Here is a 21040-nt window from a genome sequence, read left to right on the forward strand (position 1 = left end):
GTATGTCTGTGTTAGAATTACTCTAGCATCCTTACCTTAATGAGTGTGCCTTTAGGCACTTTCGTTAGGGCTTACAATTAGCTCACCGAATGTATGGCTCCTGTTTCTAGATTGCAGTGGTGGAAGAAGATGGACGGGAGGATAAAGCAACAATTAAATGTGAAACTTCTCCTCCCCCAACACCCAGAGCCATCAGAATGACTCACACGTTACCTTCTTCCTATCACAATGAAGCCCGGAGGTAAGACTCAAGCAGTGTGCACATTAAATACTTCCTTCCCCAAACTCTTCGTCTTTCTTCGCTGTTGCCAAATAAACTGTTTGAGAAAAATGACTCTAGGATGACTCAGTTGTTAAGAGTGCATACTCCTTTTGCAGAGGACCAAAGTCTGCTTCCCAGCACCTATTTTGAGCAGCTCCTCAATGCATAGAACTCTAGCTCCAAGGGATCCCACAACCTCTAATATCATCCGCAGGGACATGTACTCATGTGCACGTGGCTCTCATACAGACATACATATATACTCATAATTAAAAATAAATTTATTATACACATAATTTGACTTGAAATATAGTTTTCCATAATGCTCTTTCCCTGTTCTTTTTTTTCCATATCTCTGGTAACACTTGAAAATTACCAGTCGTGTATCCCTTTTACTTTTAAAATTAGCAGGCTAATACATTTATATCTTCGTGTTCTGTTACCAGCCGAGTAGAAAATAAGAATTACTCTTCTGTCTGAAGAACATATTTTCTATTAAGTTTATGACAAGTGATAAGTAACTATAGGATTTGTAGAAAAAATATTATAAATGTGTTGTGATGTACTGTACGAGAAATTAAGGTCTGAAAAAAATATACACCTGAGCCTCACTTGTTGTGGATTCCATGCTACTGGGCTGATTCAAGGTCCTCAGCTAAGAAGGTCATAGCATGGAAATGAACACTGACCAAAAATTATGAAAACCTGTTGAGAAAGCATTTAATATGCTATATGATTCTTCATAATGACCTATCCAAATGCCTAAGACAAATTGATCTCTATAATCACTGCATTACTATATATCTCAGCATTTAGTCTATATCTGACACACTAGTCTTCTGTTTATCAGTTGCAGCCAAATATCTGAAACAAACAATGATTTAAAGATCAATGCATCTCTAAATAAGCAGCTTCGTGAGAATGATTTTTGGAAAGTATGATTTCTTCAGGCATTTCCTCCTATTAGGTTGATTTCAATTACTTCTTTGAAAAATTTGTAGGTTATTATTCCTCAAGAGTAGAGGATTATATTTTAATATATGCGAAGCTCGTTCTTTGTGAAGGTTAGAGTGTAGAAACTCAGATTACATAGGATTAGTAAAGTTTAAAATTTGTATAGATGAGCAAATATATACCCATATCTAGCGAACAACTATTTTTAAGTCATTACCAGACATATTGATCAAAACTGAAGACTGACCAACCATTTGGAAGTCATTTTAGTTTACTGTGAATCCAAAATAGTATCTTATTGATAGCTGTAGGTCAGGAAGAGAGTGTTGAACATTTGTAATGTGTTTCTAAGAGATCCCAGTAAGAAGTTATTTATAGTAAGTGAATTAGTCTCCAATGTGATAAGGAGAGAAAAATGGCTAAAATGACCACCCACAAAGATAAGGATTAAATTAGCAACTTCAATTTTGCAACTAAAAGATTGCCATGTGTCATTCTGTTTAAAATTTTAGAAAAAAGAAGAAAAAATAATGAATTGTATATTCAACCAAAATATGTTAAATGTTCTGTTATTAAATTGAGCTGAGGTAGTTGATAAATTTTAAGGTGTACAGGAATAAGAGGGGAAAGAGTTGTTTGCAACAAAATGAGATTTGATTTCTATTAAAAATTTGGAGACCCCAGGAACCAAGGAAGATACATTTCAGTAACTTAGAGAAAGGTGAGAAGAAAAGGGAAAAAAATCACATTCAAAATCTACTTACTCCTTCTTTTGTCGCTTATAAAAGCAAGAAACCTTGTGTGTACTGTGGACAGTGCATCAAAATCAACAGTCTTTCCTCCTTTGTGTTTTGAAGCAGTTTATCTGCCTCTCTTGAGCCAGAAAGCCTTGGGCTTGGCAGTGCCAATAGCAGCCAAGATTCTCTTCACAAAGCCCCTAAGAAGAAAGGAATCAAGTCTTCAATTGGGCGCTTGTTTGGTAAAAAGGAGAAGGCTCGACTTGGACAGCTTCGTAAGTATCGGGCTTTTGCTTTCTCTTCCCACTCGGATTTGTCACTTCTGAGTTTGCCAGTGTTTCATTTCTCACCTGTAAGTTCCTTTTCATAACTAGTGAGCTTTCCGTTTAGTTAACCTTGTTAAGCCAGTTTAGCTAACTAATGCTAAATAAAAGCTGGGGTGTTTTAATGCTAATTTAATGAAGTTGCACTAACACTGTGAATCAAGTGTTATTATTGCCGTGCATACTCTACTGTTGAGGAGACAAATATTAGTGATTTTTATGAACAGAGACCACCATAAAGGAGCTAGAAAGATGGCTCGGTTGATAAGATCTCCAGAGCACATGTAAAAGTCAATTTGAAAACACACACACACACACACACTCACACACACACACACACACACACACACACACACACACACACACACACACACATATATATATATATATATATATATATATGTAACTCCAGCGCTGGTAGGGTTAAAGATAAGGGGATTCTTGGTGCATACTGGGCAGCCATACTAAATATGTCAGTGAACCTAAGGATCATTGAGTGATTTACAATAAAAAGATAAGGTAGAGAACATTTAAGGAAGATACCCACAGGCACAATCATGACCACACATGCACATCTATATATTCATGCAGACTACTGAGCACAAACCTACAAGAGCATATGTCGACATGACATATATATAAACCAGTATTCCAAGCAGAAGAAATAGAAGAATATGCTGTCACTTAGATCATGTATGAATATAAGATCTTAATTATGTGAATTTAAAATATTTTTTCAGAAAGGGGATGAAACCTAAATACACAAAAAATTATAATGTCAGACTAAATATGATACAAGTGAATAAAATATGATGTAAAAGTGAAATCCACCACACTTTCTTCTTAACTGTAAGAAATATAGATGAGATTAGGATAGAGAAGTTATGCTAGGATAAGTTATTAGAGTGACTAATAATATGAACATATTACTTTTGAAATGATCCTAAATAAGGATACAACTATGAAAAGGATATCTACACACATTCATAGATACCTATGTATAAAAATTATCCAAAATTAACAATTGAAATAGCTGGAATAAATTATGTACTCCTGACAGTTTGTGGAGAATATGATCTTGGTCAAAGTTCTTTTGGTTGAAGAGACACCATGACCAAGGCAACTCTTAAGAAAAAGAGCATCTATTTAATTGAGGGCTTGCTTACAGCTTGAAAAGCTCAGTCCATGAACATCATAGTGGGAATCAGGCAAGCATACCACAGGAGCAGTAGCAAAGAATTCTACGTCCTACACCCTGATCAGTCAGCAGAACAAAGATGTGGGAGGCTGAATCTTCTAGTACATTCCTTTTTAGAGTTTAATTATCGACAAAAAATCAAATGCTTTTAATAGTATGTGATAGAGTGATATAGATGTCTAGCTATGTTCTGGGGTTGCTCAACTAAAAAACCAAGTATTTACATGCAATGCCCCATCACTTAGATTAACTTCCTGCTAATAGCATGAAAGAATTTCTGCTCGTGACATTCTTGTTTGCGTGTTTGTGACAGTACATTTTTTCACTACCCCTTCCCTGACATTCCTGGTGTGTGTGCTACCACACAAAGCAACAGAAGCTGTGCAAAGCTGATGTGCCCGTGTGACTTGCATAATTCAGAGGGGCAGTTCAATCCTCTTCAGCTTTCAGACAGGAATCTAAATCTTAGGCTAGAACAAGGAAGTAGGCTTCAGACATGAAAATGATCTTGGGCTAGGACAGGGAAATCAGCTCAGATATTTCAGTCATCCTGATAAGCCCTTAGAAACAGTGATCTTGGGAGTGTTCACATAATTGTGTTTAATGCCTTGCTTGATGTTTGACTATTTGTGTTGATTGTCTGGGTTGTTCCTTGACTATTTGCATCTATTGTATTGTTAGTCCCTCAACATAGAACTGACCATAATACATGTATGTAATCAAAATGGTATGAAAGCATAAAGGAAGAGGGGATATAGGGTAGGGGGTTCTAGGGAGGGGAAATGGGGAAAATGATGACATCTGAAATGTAAATATAGAAAATATCAAAAATAAAAGAGAGAAGGAATCCTTCATTAATAGAAATATAATATGAAATTAAAGATTGTTTTTAAATATAAATCTACAGACCAGTCAACAATGTTTGTTTTAACTAATTTGCTGAGTTATCAAGGCCGTTACCAAATTATTGGCCAATTTTACTATATTGTAGTATAACTCACAATTGTTTTGTTAAAATGCTTGCTAACATAGGAATCATTTATTTGCTAACAATTTATTTAACATATATGCTTATCAAGATCTATATTTTAACTTTTTCCCTCTAAAAATATTTTCATTAACCTTTACATTTAGATTTTTCTATATTTATTTTCAGTTGAATTTGAGGAGAAAATACTAAATCATTAGGATTTTTTCCAAACAAAATTGTGTTTAACAAGTTATCTAAAGTATAACCTAAAACCTAAAAAATACAGTCTTCTAGAAATCTAAGATTTATTTTGTATGTTCAGAGGCTGTGCATTTTTAGATCAGAATATATGAAACTGTGCTCAGTTACAGTTACTGTCATATCAACTCCTCCAAACTCAGGAAGTAGCAATACCCAATTCTGCTCTCATCATAGAATTTTTCTTTTCTTCCAAAACTTCACTGCTTAAAAAAAAATCCTTGTTTTTATTTAAACATTTACAATTTTGAAAAAATAAAACTTTAAATCGCAAGCTAATTGTTCTTTTATTACTCTGAAAACCAAAATGCCTGACTCATCTCACGACCTGGAAATGGAAAGCATCTCGTCACTTATCAAATAGATCTGGCTCATCAGTCTGCGGTTAAAGCATATGGACCCTTCCAGAATTTTATGACTTTTAACTCAGTCATAGTCACTTCATTTCCATTTTAAGAGAACATTTTTATTGTTACTGTCTGATTAGAAATGATAATTTATGGGTGTACACTAAGGCATATACACAAGTGGGAGAAATGAAGCCAAAATATCCTATCACAATGCATAATGGAAAATTTTAGATCTGAAAATGTTCCCTCCTCGGAGGCTCTCAGTTCGCCACCAGGTGGCTTTCCATAGAGAGCACAATGAGTCTCTTACATAATAAAAATCTTCCCTGCAGAATTAATTGCACATGGATATAAGAAATAAAATACATTTGGCTTTCTATCTCCATTACACTGAGTTGAATCTGGACAGTAAATTATGTGTTTTGATTAAAGGGGACTTTAAAAAAAAAACAATTATCTACCACAGTAATAAAATTGTCGGGCTAAGAATTAAGTTAATTTTCATGAAGATTCTGTATTAATACTCTCCAGCTTTACAAATTAGCTTATAAATTAAATTAATTTACAAATAAATTTAAAGTAAATTAAAGAAAACCGTAGTAACTAATTGACCATTTTGTTCTGGTAATAAGGGAAATCATATCATGGTCAAGCCCTCAACCTTTAAACAAGAAAATATACAAAAGAAATGAATGACAGTTACCTTCCATTGAATAATGAGGAAATGTCCATTGGTTTCTTGTGTCCTGGTTAAATTTGGAAGATGGTATTTGAATGAAATTATGATTTGTATCAGATTGGTATTATTTGAACATTTCTAATCTTATGTTTACATATAGCTTAAACCTTTTCTATTTAAAAGCATATGTATATCTTCATCCACTTGAAAATAGTGAATAATTTTCTTTGAATGTGACTTCATATAATTTTTATGTACACAAAATATCAAAGAGAAAGAAAGATGTAGTATTAACCTCACATTTTTTTTAACCGTGATTAGTCATTTATGAATCAATATATAGAGAGAGGCTTGGAGTGAAATAATGACACTTTAACATGTGTATTTTAGTAACTGACACACATGAAAATTATTTTGTTCACATCAAGACCATGCACACTATACATACCACAGCATGCATATACATTTATATATATATATATGCATATACATATCATGCATACTGTAGTTACTGACCTCACTAATATTGACACTAACACAAGTAAGTTTTAGGATATTAGATAAAAATATATTCTTACTAGGGTCTTTTAAAAAACAGGCCTAAATTGTTCCAGGCATATATTTAACGAAGAGAAGGCCATTTTAGAATGCATGAGGTTTCTGATAAGGACATAAGATTCAGACAGATGTACACAGTGAGTTCTAAGAACTCTATATGCAGAACCTTTAAAAACCAACAAGAGCATCTGCATGCTTTAAAATTTGGGACTGAAAACATACATCTGGGTTTCTATTCAGTAGAATGTTTCTCACTGTAAGTGGGATATGATAAAGTTGCTATTCAATTATTTACTCTTACCTTTCATTAGAAAAGTTAAACAGAATGGGTGTGAGCATTGAATACTGTATAATTGGCTATAGGTACACATACAAATTTACTATCTTCCACATCTACACATATGAGAATGAATGTAGTTCTCTTGCATTGATTTTCTCAGTGCATTTGTGTGTATACCCTTGTCCTTTGATGTATGTTGAGACAGTAATAGCAGGGCAATCCTGAAAGAATACATGCCTCTGAGTAGTTGCTCCAATAATCCTTCGAGATGTTAACTTCAGAATGAACAAATACCTCTACTTTGATATTGAGTCATTTCTCCATAGGAGGTTTCATGGAAACAGAAGCTGCCGCACAGGAATCCCTCGGCTTAGGCAAACTTGGAACTCAGGCTGAAAAGGACAGAAGGCTGAAGAAAAAGTAGGTTTGGAGGTTAATTTTTCTCATCTTTCTAGTGCTTTATTATGTTTCTTTAACTTTTTTTTTCTTTTGCAAGGAAGAAAGAAATGGGAAATTAAAACCACTTAACAGTGTTCTTGGTATTATCTCAAGTACTTGGTGCTCGTGATTCAGATTGATAATAATGAAGATTCAATTCAGCATAAAGCTCTTCCACACAAGAAACTACATAATTGAAACCAGTGACCAAAGCATTGATTTCAAATGTAGTTATGTTTCAACACACTTAGAAGTAGAATTGACCACACTGACAGCATATTGAATTGAAGTTCTGATTTGGCATGACAAAACGGGAGTGATATTTTGTGTTTCCCTCTTATGACAGTTATGTGTCTAGTCTTCATAAAGGAAGAGTTAGAAGGAAAAATATTTCTCTGGCTGAATATAAAGTTATCTCAGGCGGCAACAGATTGTTTGGCATCTGCCAGGAAACTGATACTGTGTCTTACCATTCACATGTAATATGGAACATTTAAATGACTTGTAAGAAATGGAAAAATCTTGGGTTTCAACAGCTGTTAGGAATGGATTCCATAAATAATGTATTTTTAGCTTAATAGTAACGTTTTTTGGTGACAAAAAAAAAGCATTACCCTGAGAGCATAGTCTTTAAAAGCATTATAATTTCACTTTATCCCCATTCTCTTTGTGAGTTGCTCCTTCTCCACTCTCTAAAACATTTGTAACTTGTTTTTAATGACTTTTATGTTTCTGCTCCTTCCCACTAAAGCATAGCCATTGCTTTAGATACCAGTTTGTCACAGTTATATTTCTACTTTTACAAAACACAAGCTCATTTATTAATAATTATTTACTTGTTGGCAATAACTTACTGGACCAATAGAAATTCAATCTAAAAAAGAAATATTTTGAAAATGTTATATCTTGAATAGGATTAGATGTTAATTCATGAAATGTTTCTTAGTTACTGGTAGCTTAAATATACATATCAATATTTCTTACAACCTGCTTCAAATATCTTCATTTGTATAATCCGATTATAGAAGGCAAATCTTTAATATAATAGCTATCTGTGAAGGACTTTCTTCTTTTCTATCCTTTGCTTATATACTGGTTAGTTTATTATAACTCTATAAAAGATAAATTTTTTTTAAAAAATCTGCCTAATGGACATAGTTTATTGAAGAATGCACAAAGATAAGATATTTTCCTTTACATTGACAACTCCATAACAAGAACTCAATAGCATACGTGTGCAGTCAGTGCAGTGAGACTTGATGGGATTAAATCTTATTTTTAGTCAAAACTTGCATGAAATTGTTATTTCAGTTGCAACATTATCAAAAAGTAATGTTTACTTGTGCATCAAACCTTTCAGTTTACACTCTTTTCCATTTGTTATTCTCATTACATATCAGTGGCTTGTTCTCAAGCTGAAACTTTCTTATTTGAATATTTCCCATCAAAAGACTTGGTAGTCCTTATTCTGTTCCTGCCTTTGCTCTTCTAGTCTTTTAAGGTTTGAGCAAATTAACACATCTCTACATATGTTAGATGGTGATACCTTTCCCATCCTCCGCTGTCTTCTTTCACTGGATTATAGGTGATTTTTTTCTATTTAATTGGAATGAACATCTCCTTTTAAAAAATTGACAATGAGAACAGCTGGGAATAAGAATTTTGCATCTTTACTTTCCTATCATTCTGATCATAAAGTCCTCATTTGCTTTTCTTAGCCATCCAGCCAATTTTTTAAACATTCACATGTTTGTTTGGGATGATTTAAAGGTTAATGCTAGCCACATAGCTATTAAACGCAAAAACATAGACTGTTATGGATTAGCCAAATACCGACTACTTTAGACAAACAATCCAACAACACATATACCTCTCAATTTCTGGATGAGGTTCAATCCACCCAAATATTATGTCAAGATTACATTTGGCTCTTTTAGGGTTCTTTCTTAGTTGGTTTTCTCATTGCTGTCACAAGATATCTAACAAAAGCCATGTAAGAAAGGAAATGTTCATTTTTGATTCACAGTTTCAGAGGATACAGTTTGTAATGGTGGGAAACGTGTATTGGTAGGAGCAGGAGCAAGCTGACCACATCCTATTCACAGTTAGGAAGTAGAAAGTAATCAATAATGATGCTCATCTTACTTTGTTCTTCTTATTAAGAAGAGAAGTCCAGCCTTGTGTACAGCACCACGCACATTTAAGGATCATCTTCCCACTTTAATTAACCTACTCTAGAAAACTCTTCCCATGCATAGCCAGAGATTTGTCTCCATTGTGGTTCTAAGTTCTATCAAGTTGCTTTATTAATTGTGATGCTGGAGGACCATGTGTGCTAGCAAGCACTCAAGCAATGACCTATATCCCAGCCATAATAAATTATATGTACATTTTGCCTTTCTTCTTTATATTATCACTCTGTAGGGTTGTCTCCCTAGACCATTTAACATATATTGATCCAAAGAGTTTACAGTTGTAACGTCATCTTTGATCCAATGAAACTTGTTTTTGGCAAGACTAAAGTTAAAGATGTCTACTTTAATAACACAACTGTCTAACTTTGACGACAGCCATGAATAAGCTGGGCACTTTTAAAAACCAATATAAATGTTGTTCAGTGACTACCTATCTTCAAATCATTAGTCATTGAAATGTTGACATAATTTTTATAGTTATATTCCCTCCTGGATTCTAAACATTGTACCAAAATTTTCAATGAAAGAATTGAATGTGTTAAAACAATCTCCCTCATCTTCATGTATAACTGAAAAACATTGCATAAATTTTGTGTCATTTTTTACATACTCTTTAAGAGATAACAGTGCTAAATGAACATTGATTTTTGCATTTGATTCAATTTTTAATTCTCATTAAAATGAAGTTAACTCTTCCGTTCAGCTACCAAAAGCATCCACTCCAGAGAAGCAACCTTATCCTTAGAGCACATCAGTCAAACTTAATCACCACCAATGAATCTTTATATTAGAACTTCAAAGAGCTCAGAGTGAAGCTCTATAAATTTGACTAATTTATTCCCATCACAGTCCTGAGGCTCTATTTCCAGACATAATTTGTATTATGTTTTGAGATACCTCACTTTTAATCTTTGCCATTTGAGAGGTTCAGAGTGAGCATATCTCTAAGCAAAGCAAATGCCATTTAAATTATTCATATTCTAAGGTACCACAAAACTCTGCAACATTTTCCACTTGATAAATATTTATCTAGTAGCTGTGAGCCAGTTTTAACTTATAAATGAGTTGGAGTCCAGAACTTGTGTTCAGAGGTGTGAATATGTTGTCCTTTCTACGTGGCACTCGGTACATGGAAGGTAAACAGCTGTGCTTCCTCCACACATGTCCATTTTCTAGGTACACTATAGAAATGGACTTTAGTTACATAAAGTTTAAAAGAGAACCAATTGGTAGATACTGAGCCTTTAACAGATTGCCTAGAGACATCAGAGTTAGGGTACTTCCAGATGAAAATAAGAGATCATATTTCTGCAATGTGCATTCACAAGCACATTCATTGAAATCCAGTTAAATTATGTAGCAAAGGAATTTTCTCTTCAGCCAATCTATGGCAGTCAAGTGTTCATATATAGTCATTCATAGTCTCCTAGTGGGCAGCTAACTCAAATGATCTATTAGAGTAGAACTTCTTAGGACTTAAACTCAACATTTCCAATATTTCTCTGGAGAAATATGTCTCAGGCTCTTACTCAGACCCCAGAGGTTGGATTTTTGCCTGTACTGGGACCAAGCTATCCCATCAGAGATCTTTATTGCTCCAGCCAAGGACAATTAAAACCATTTTTGTGAAACTAAATATGACACAAAGACTAACCAGGAAAAATAATCCACTGTTCTTGCATGAAATCTAAAGTTAACGGAAATGGGAGTGCTTACGTCCATGTATGTTTACTTATATCTGATCTATTTGAAGAAGGGAGAAGAGTGAGAAAAGACAGAGTTACTTTGATCCAACAGTAGAGTAACAATTGATTATAGGATATGCATGATTCAACTCATATTATCTACAGGCATTATGCGTTCAAGAAACATTTTGATTTGGAAAAGTTAAAATGATAAGGGCTAACTAGATACTAAACTCCAAGTTTTTACAAATTCTGGAATAACTTGATTTTCTAAATGAATTCTATTATTGATTTGACTAAAAGTCCTATTATTAATTTGACTAAATAAGTCCTGACAAAAAATATGAGTCCAAGACAAATTTGACAAATTGCAACACTTCATCTATTCATTTAGGGTTGTTATAGCACAATGACTTTCATGAAAGCTACTGACATTTTGATTTTACAAGACAAGTCCGTAAGGAGTCACACATGGGGACAAAGAAGTGCACTTAAGTTCTTCTGGTTCTATGGCCATTTATCTAAGTCAGGAGTCTTTAGAGGGAATAATAAAAGTGTCCTAGCCTGAAAGCCACCTGTTGCTCTTATTTTAAACATATTCTTCAAGATTAAGAATAAAGACCTTTCTGACAAAAGAAGCTGAACAAATGATTTGATGATTGCTGAACAAAATGGAAAGTAGATGCAAGACACTGTTATAGGTGACTAAAATAAGAACAGATTTTCGTCAAACCATGTAAGAAAAAGTACATTTAAGATATTAGATAAAGTATCTCAATAAACTCCTTTATAAATGTATCAAAAACTTATGAGTTTCAATAGAGATAATTATATAATTCTGCTGTCAACTGCAGGACCATTATAAATGCACATACATGTTCATATGTATTTGCAGCTCCTCAGGAATGGGGAAATAATTTCTATAAAACAGGTAAATGAACAATGCCTAATAAAGAATTTTACATTCAGCAAAGTTGGTGAAAGATCAAAATTCTATGCATTAACCAGATTGTAAGTGTACTTTATGTAAAATTCTAGGAAATATATTTGAAGTTAATTTTGTGCAAATTCAGAGGAACATTGTCAAAAATAGAAGACATCAAGACATGCTTTCAAATTCTGGTAGAAATATTGGAGATATGTTGAATGTGTAGAAAGAGACCCCAGGCTCTGTGAAGAGCAGTATCAATCAAATATGTCCTCTTCTGGTCTTTTGATAAGAACTGGAGCCAAAGATAGAGACTATTGAGCTGATAAAGTTGAGCCAACTTTAACAGAGAGCTACTGGTAATCACAGATCTGCAAGGAAAGTACTGAACACCTGGAATAGAGTATGGACCTGTGATTATTTTCAACTGAGACCAATCCAACATGTCCATATGGTAGGATTTGAATTGGTGAATCAACTTTACCTTAGAGACTGAATTAAGTGTTCTTTAAGTTGTCCTTACTCTAAGATTCTGGAGTTTAATCTAAGCTGAATTAAAGTCAGAAGAACATGTGGATGCTTTTTTTTTAAATCCAGCTGACTCCCATAAGGACATTTCCAGAATACCTGGTGTCATGATTAGGAACTTGGATTGGATAAAGAGAAAATCTTTAGATTAAATCAAAACACAGATACTAATTTCTAGTAAGTTTACAAAACCCAAGCCCTAGACTTTTGCTTTGTTCACATCCTTCCCTGTCCAGAGTCTTTACTATACTGCCAACGATATTGTAAGTCTTGCCTTTTACAACTCTTTTTGACTAGCTTCTTTGCCTCGATGCAGTTGTGATTCTCATGCTATACGAATCTCTCTTGTCCCAGATTGCCTTCCTATAATCCATTCTTCACATTTTTGGCTAAATACATTTATTTAAATTATTTCTCTGAATGGCTTAAAATCCATCAGTCATTCCCTGGGATTTTCGAATACCTTCAAGTAGCCTCTATACCTTCACATTGCCAGGTTTCTACTTACCTCACTACTCACACTGAGTTCTGTTTATCATCTTGAACTTCATCATTTTGCAACACTTATCAATTTGTTGGTTAAGGTCTCCTCTAATGGTTTGTGTACATTGCCTCTGCTCAAGTTCGTTTCTCATATTTTCTGTCATAATCATGACTATATCTGTTTTATGTGTATCAACCAATAACAGCAGTGAACAAATAAAAATGGCAAGGCTAGGCATCATTCTGTTTATTTAACATGTATTACTCTTGTAGCACATGGAGTCTTTGGCGTACAAACTGCATTTCTTGAAGTCTTCTAGAAAGGGCAAAAGCTACATTCCTAAAGTCCCACCAAAATTAGTTGCCAATGCATGACCTGAACAAGGAAAATATCAACACATATTTTAAAGTTATCAGGGAAATCTCATGAGGTCTCAACTCTAGACAAAGGACTACAAGTAAATTATGAGAACATAGCAGGAGAAATAGAATTCCTCAGAGAAGAACACAATAATTGATTATCCAACATCAAATAGGCAGTCCTGAAGACATATACACACAAATAAAAAGAACTATGCACACTGAGACATAACATAGCCTGAAAAGTTTATATTCGTGAATTTAGAAATTCACACACATACATACACATATCTATATATAAATGTAGGAACAATAAAAGAAAAAACAAAGCATTCAAAAAGAACAAGATGGTACATGAGATGGTTTGGAGGGGGAAAGTGAAGCAGACATGATATAATTATACTATCATGTCTAAAAAATTATTTTTAAAGGGGAAGTATACTGTTCCAGATATTACTTGGAATAAAATGGCAATTTCAAACAAGGAAAGGTATTTGTTTATAAAAAAAATAATGCCTTTTGTTATAATATATACATAAATATAATACACGCATTATTCTACTGTTTGTAAAAATATTACAGTCATGAGAAAACAAGCCATACAATAATCTAAACACACAAAATAAGAAACTATAGTCTTTATCTCTTTAGAAATTATCTCTCTAAAGTTTAGTAACATATAATAATTGTTCTCCTTTATTAAGTGAAGAAATTCCACTAATTATGTTACATTTAAATGCAATGCAGACCTTAGCCTAGGATAATTCTCTATATTTGGTATCAAAAATATAACATTACATATTAGCTCTGCTTTTGAATGACTTTTCTTTGGAAGACACAGATAAACGTCTATTCACTCCATATATAGCATTGACAACAAGAAAAAAAGCCATTTGAAGTCTAGCTTGGTGAATTAATGAGTTTATTCAGTTATTTACAAAAGAATGAGTGACTCAAAGGTAGCTACCATCACTAAAATGTCTAACTCAAATGTCTTAGTCAGGGTTTCTATTCTTCCACAAAACATCATGACCAAGAAGCAATTTAAGAAAAAAAATATTTACACTACCACATTCCTGTTCATTACCAAAGGAATTCAGGAAACAAACTCACAAAGGGCAAGAGCATAGACGTAGGAGCTGATGTAGAAGCCATAGAGGGATATTGCTTCCTGGCTTGCTTCCCTGGCTTCCTCAGTTTGCTTTCTTATAGAACGCAGGACTACCACCCCAGGGATGGCACCACCAACAACGGGACCTCCCCCTTATGATCACTAATTGAGAAAATGCCTTACAGCTAGATCTTATGGAGGCATTTCCTTATCTCCTTTCTCTGAGATAACTCCACCTTGTGTCAGGTTGACACACAAAACCAGTCAGTCCACTCCACAAGAGTCAGGACTCATGAAAACTTGATTCTTGAAGAAGCTCCCATGAAGCTTGTAGACTAACAGCTTTCAACCTTCCTAAAGCTATGACCTTTAATACAGTTCCTCATGTTGGGGTGATCCCCAATCTTAAAATTATCTTTGTTGCTACTTCATTACTGTAATTTCAATACTATTGTGAATCATAATGTAAATATATTTGTTTTCCAGTCATCTTAATCATCTTCTGTAAAAGGGTCTTTCAACCCCCACGGAGGTCACCCAGGTTTATAATCACTGCTGTAGAGAACCTCAACAGTGTCTTATAAGATTTATGAGCTTAGAACTTTGTAAGTTCTTTGAGCTTCCCATTTCTGGGTTCCCCTGCTCTCTCTTGGATGTACATTCAATAGGAAAAAAATAACAGCTATTCAATAGTAACTACATTTCTTTTAATTACTTTTCTTTTGTTTCCTTTTACTGAAAAACAGAACTTTTTCTCACATAATATATCCTGATTACGGTTTTCCCTCCTTCAATTCCTCTCAATTCCTCCACAGAATCGACATATCTTAAAATCTTTGAATAAGTATGTCTTTATCATGGCCATCGGTGACACAAATATCTCTTTATAGTTGGCCCACTTACCTGGCATCATTTTACAGAATAATAATTTTTATACTCAAAGGCTTCTCACTTAAAATTTTTGTAATATGTATACATATCTGCAAACATAAAATAATGTATTCTGTAAATTCTACATATTCTAAATATAAGTTGACAATGTGGGTTTGTTTGTAAAGAAAGAGTTAAAACTCTAATGGAAGTAAAGATTTCATAACCTTTTACAATCACTCTTAAATAATCTATTTACTTGAAGTTATTATTAACAATCAAAAGTTGTATGAAGTAGGGTTTTGATGAGCTATACCCATAGCTTTTAGACTATTTTGTTTTTAATTAATAAAGATCACAAAGCATTCAATGCTAATTATTCTTCTAAACTTACCTATTTGAACAGACCATTGACTCCTATCCCTAGTCTTTATTTTGTTAAGTTTAGTGCAGTGATCTTTTATTAATGCCTTCCTTTTCATATTAGACGTATCTTTTATTTCCTCCCTTGCCCCTTCTGGTACTACTATTTCATGCACAGAATTTCAATAAACTAAAAAAAGAAAGAAAGAAAGAAAGAAAGAAAGAAAGAAAGAAAGAAAGAAAGAAAGAAAGAAAGGAAGAAAGAAAGAAAGGACCTTAAGTATTTTACTTCACTTTCATGTGGTAATGTCTGTGAGTCATGTCTATAGCCATCAGTGAATTTGCATTTTTTACTATATACCCAGGACTGTCTGATCTGCTGGAGAAAGGCTCAGTAGAGAAAGTGTGTCTGGTTCATTAGTGGAGTTTCACTGCCTCCTGTATAGTAGTTTTCTCTCACCAATATTCTTTCTACTTTCTACTATTCTTGTTAGTGAGTTTCTTCTTTTCCAGTCACTCAACATGCATCTTCTGCTTGTTAGCTTCCAATCAGTCTAGGAGAGAGATGGAAAGACAGAGAGAAAAATACCACTAGAAAACTAAACTACTCTACTTATCCAAGATCAATTTCTACCTATTTCTTAGGCGATTTTATGAATAATTCCTCCGATCTTACCTCATCTGTGTCTTTAACAAGGCAAATAACAGCTAAGGTTTGCAAGTCTAAAAGATACACTATTGATACTTACTAGAGAAGAACTCACAATAAATTCAAGTTCATGTGTGAGTGGATTTCAAGTGCAATCTTTATTGCACTCATTCATTCCAACTTCTACCCACTCTTTCCTGAATTTGATGATTATAAATGTATTTGTGACTCACAAACTTGAACCTCAAAAAGCAAGAGACTTACTGAGTGATCTGCTTCTCATTTGAATATTTAAATCTAAACTTGGCTGGTTTAAAAGTTTTATAAGCAGAGGTCCTAAATTTTAGCAGATTGTGTAGACTCCAGTGGGATGATTGAAAAGGTTAAGCTCCACTTTTTAAAATAACACACACACATACACAAACACAAGGACACACACACAAACACACACAGACATACACAAACACACAACACACACAGACACATGCACAAGCACACAGAAAGAAACACACACAGAAACACACATATACACACATATACACAGACACACACACCACACAAGCACACACATACACACAGACTTATACACAAGCACATACACTTACACACACATACACACACACACAAGCACACAGATACAAACACACACACAGAAACACAAATACACAGAAACACACACAGAAACATACACAGGCACACACATACAAACAGACACAGAAATACACAGACACAAACAAACATATACCCACACAGACACATATACACATACACACATGCACACAGAAACCATGTGGTAATTGTTGTGGCTGAATATTAATTAAAGTTTCCAAAGCATATAACTATTGGACTTGCTTTTTCTTCATTAGTATTAAATCTCATTTCTTTATGAATCCACGAAACCGTCTTTGATTGTTATACTCAATGATCCTTAACTGAGGATAGCCTATTCTTGACAAACCCTGTATTCCCATCATCATGCCTATGGATCAGTAAGATAAATATTAAAATAATAATGATCACAATGTAATATAAGCAGATAATTATTGTGGGAAAGGATAAATTATGTTTTATAAAAGAAAAAATAAACCTTATATAGAAGAGAATCTATACATATTCTCTACATATATACATACATATGTATATACATATATACATATATACATATATACATATACATATACATATACATATACATATACATTACCTCCTAGTTAAACTAATACTATACAATCTCGGAGACATTTGTCATTTCTCATCTATACATTTTTGTTCTTTGCTTAACACATTTCTAAGCTGAAATGCTTAATATTCTAAAATGGGATATCCACTCAGAATTCATTAATTAGGGAAGAGAAGAAACGCTATGTGACTGATGAGATGCCAAACAACAAACAGACTGATAAGTAAAGTTGACAAATATGAACTCCACTTTGAAATTCGTGTGTCGTAGCAATTTCCACAATTTCTGTTATTTTTATATTTCAATTGTTTTTACATTACTGTACAATCTCTAACTTTGAAAACTGTGACAAGTGAAGACCTTAGGACTATTAATACTTCCCTGGGCGCAAATTTAATCAATTCATGTCACTGAAAAATGAAGTTTAGTCACAGTCAGGGTAAGGTCTATTCCTTTCCTCATGGTCACAACTCATCCCAGATCACTGGGCAGTTTCCCTGGAAGGCTCAGTAACTGCCCTTATGCCTTTTGTTCAAAAAGTTCATGATACAGCACACAGATGTGTTGTTAAGAAACCCTGTTAACATGTATAAAATTATCTCTTTTAGGTCATATCTTTTTTTCTGTTCCATGTGTGATGTGGAGAAAAATGACATAAGTTTCTTAGGAAATTGTGTTGCCAACTTTTAGACATTTACGTTTTGCTTTTTATAAGAAAACTTAAAGAGCTTGCTGCAGCTGTCCTGGATCTGAGGCCAAAGAATATGCGTTTTCTCAAAGCTCCCTGGTTTCTCTGAATGAATGCCACTGGAGGAGGCATGTGCAGCGTGTTCTACCATGCATCCAGCTTTTCTTTATAATAGCTTTGCAATCAAAACGGAAATGCTTTACTTTGCTTAATTTCTGAAATAAGAGTTTCTGCCTCATATTTTGTTATACTGAATATAGTTTATAAGTTGTAGTAACAGTTTCATTTTCTATGACTTATTCTATGTTTTATGTAGAAATTTTAAAATATTATTCTCATGGCTTTTTGTTGGATTATTTAACTGCCATATTTTCTAAATGCCTCTACTACCTCCAGGGAGTAATTGGATAAGTTCAAAACTAAATTTGAATGAGATTGGTTTTGTGATGATCTCAGTCTAGTACAAGTGAAAAACCACCTAGGTTACACTTTTTCCAAGCAACATGTATAAATATCTATTCAAGTAACTAAGTCTCCGGCTAAAATCCATATAATTGGATTAAGTTTAGTATTTGTTTTTTATAGTGTAGATAAAAGGGAATATAATAAAACAACAGAAGATTAATCAAGTTGTTTTGTACATTCTTCAGTTCTTATTACAGGAACACATGTCTTTTAAAATAGTAATTATTGTAGAACTTGTTAGAATAAAATTTCTGCAACTGAATAAATTTGAATAAAGCACCTGCTAGCAATTCTATCAAAACGTTTATTTAAAAAATGGTATCCAATTTTTCTGACCCTCAAATTAGTGCTTTTTCCCTTTAAGGATTTGGCTTTTTGCTTTATAATTTTTTTGTAAGCATTTACAGTGGTCTTCAAAGACTAGGCTGTTCCGAATGTTAGTGTCTCTATTTATAACATGACATAGATGTGGCCACAGGTAAAGAATGTTCTTTGCTTTTCTCCTGGGATGTACTAGAGGCTAAGAAAATTTGGCCCTGCATGTTTCAGAGTGCCTCACACTAAATACAGACTTATTGGTCAACTGCCAGACCTGCCTTCAGCTTAACCAGCCTTCTTTACATAGTTTATGAATCATGGTGGAATAAAAACAGTACTACCACGACTGAAATAATTTCTAAGGCACCGTATTGTTCTCCCATGAGATTTCCCACATCTGAAATGATGCTGTTGTTTTATTCCATGGCTTTCTTTGGATGGAAATGTATCCATTAACATTTGTGTGCTTTTCTTTTCCACCCATCCTTCCCCATCTCATGAAAAGCACATCGGGGTAAGTTGACTCACAACGACTGCTGAATGTGTTGGTTTTCAGCACCATCTTTTATTTTGTTTTATCTTTAGTATTTCTCTTTTCAGTTGTAACACAAACTGCACTGCCTCTGACCTAAAATGAAATTCATGATGTGCACTCCTTTAGACACAGAAAAAGGAATCATTGGTTCAGAGAAATATTTACATTTCAATTACACTGGCCTTTTGGACACTGTTAGTGCTTACTTCTATGGCATGCATGCAAGGCGACACTGCAGACTTTATTTTACTATCTGTCGAGTTGAATCTGGCTTAAGGAGTTAATAGGAGCACTATAACCCTCAAGTTGTGCTTTCAGGATGAGCTCTGGCACCCTGTACTGCATGTCTGAAAATGCAGTATCCTTGGGCATGTGGTTCAATTCTTCAATGTTATATTCAAGGAGAGAAACTCATTTGTCCGTTTTCAGAACTTATTTAGGTAGAACATGTTAAGTGTTGCATCTCCTCAGCAAGGTGTTTATGATGGCTAAGGTAACCCTAGATTTTAGCCAAATCTGTGCCTTTTCCAAACGTTTATTATTTTAATGGTTATTTGTTTTTTAGTGATTCCAAACATATTTCTCAAATAATAGTTTCAAGCTTAAAATTCCTCTCTCATGGAAAGGAAAAATCACACAAGTCTTCACTGCTAGACAAAGAACTATAGGCAACTAATGGATGCTGAGAAAAAGAGAATATTCTTCTCCAAGGAAGAGTACACCAACTTGCTATCCAATAGCAAATGGTCATCTGGAAATCATATGTATGTATGTATATGTATGTGTGTGTGTGTATATATATACATGTATATATATACACATACATGTGTATATGTCTAAATATGTATATATATACATATATACATACATATATATGTATATGTATATGATGGAGTGTGTGTATGTATATGGAGTGAGCATATAACATTATATAGGCTGTTTAGCATGTAACATTATATAGATGAACAGCTTTTATGTACATATTTAGAATAGTGACCCATGTTTAGGTAACAGGGCATTACTGGGTGGAGAGTCAGAGTTTGTGTAACAGCAATTAAAGAAAAGAAAGCTGTCACACTGATAGACAGCCAAAGAGGAGCACAAGAGAGTTTGGAGGACAGAAAGGCAGACGTAAAGTGATGGAATTATATTTTAACTTGAAAAAGATTTTCTTCTTCAAACTATGGCAAGATTTAAAAATGTTTGAAAAAATAAAATCTCATTCTTAGAAATAAAATTAGGGTATTCATAAAACAGAGTTTTAAAGTAAAAGTTAGGCAAAATATGTACAACATTTTTAAAGCATTTACATCAGTAAAATTTCTTCCAGCAGATCCTCAATGACTATCAGGAAGTAAGTAGAGATTTCTGACCACAGTGTCAAGTGAAAATGATATCGTTTAGAGGAAAGTAATATAAGCTCCTCCAGCTTTCTTTTTTTCCACTCATTTACATCTCAAATGATATCCCACTTGCCAGTTACCCCCACCACCAACCCCCATTCCCATGATATCCCATTTCCTGGTTACTCTTCCGCCAACCCACTCCCATCCCACATCTGCCCTCCCACTCTCTTTTGCCTGTATGAGAGTGTTCCTCCAACCACCCACACTCTCCTGCCCCACCATCCAGCATCCCCCTACTCTGGGGCATCAAACCTTCTTAGTAACAAGGC

The 21040-nt window shown here is 34.0% G+C and overlaps 1 protein-coding gene across 17 annotated transcripts in view; it reads left to right on the forward strand.

The window, feature by feature from the left end:
• Window positions 1-21040, forward strand: part of Ppfia2 (PTPRF interacting protein alpha 2) — a 428942-nt gene that overhangs the window by 359165 nt on the left and 48737 nt on the right. For 10 of the 17 annotated variants that reach the window (XM_028754574.1, XM_028754577.1, XM_028754576.1 and 7 more), the window contains 3 exons: window positions 111-241; window positions 2074-2228; window positions 6896-6989. In XM_028754574.1, the coding sequence (XP_028610407.1) occupies window positions 111-241; window positions 2074-2228; window positions 6896-6989 (380 nt within the window). Of the gene's footprint in view, window positions 1-110; window positions 242-2073; window positions 2229-6895; window positions 6990-19335; window positions 19345-21040 lie in introns of all 17 variants that reach the window. The other 7 variants (XM_028754579.1, XM_028754580.1, XM_028754582.1 and 4 more) reach the window with 3 other exon arrangements.

The sequence above is a fragment of the Grammomys surdaster genome, unplaced genomic scaffold (assembly GCF_004785775.1).
Source record: "Grammomys surdaster isolate TR1022 unplaced genomic scaffold, NIH_TR_1.0 126028, whole genome shotgun sequence".
Lineage (NCBI taxonomy): Eukaryota > Metazoa > Chordata > Mammalia > Rodentia > Muridae > Grammomys > Grammomys surdaster.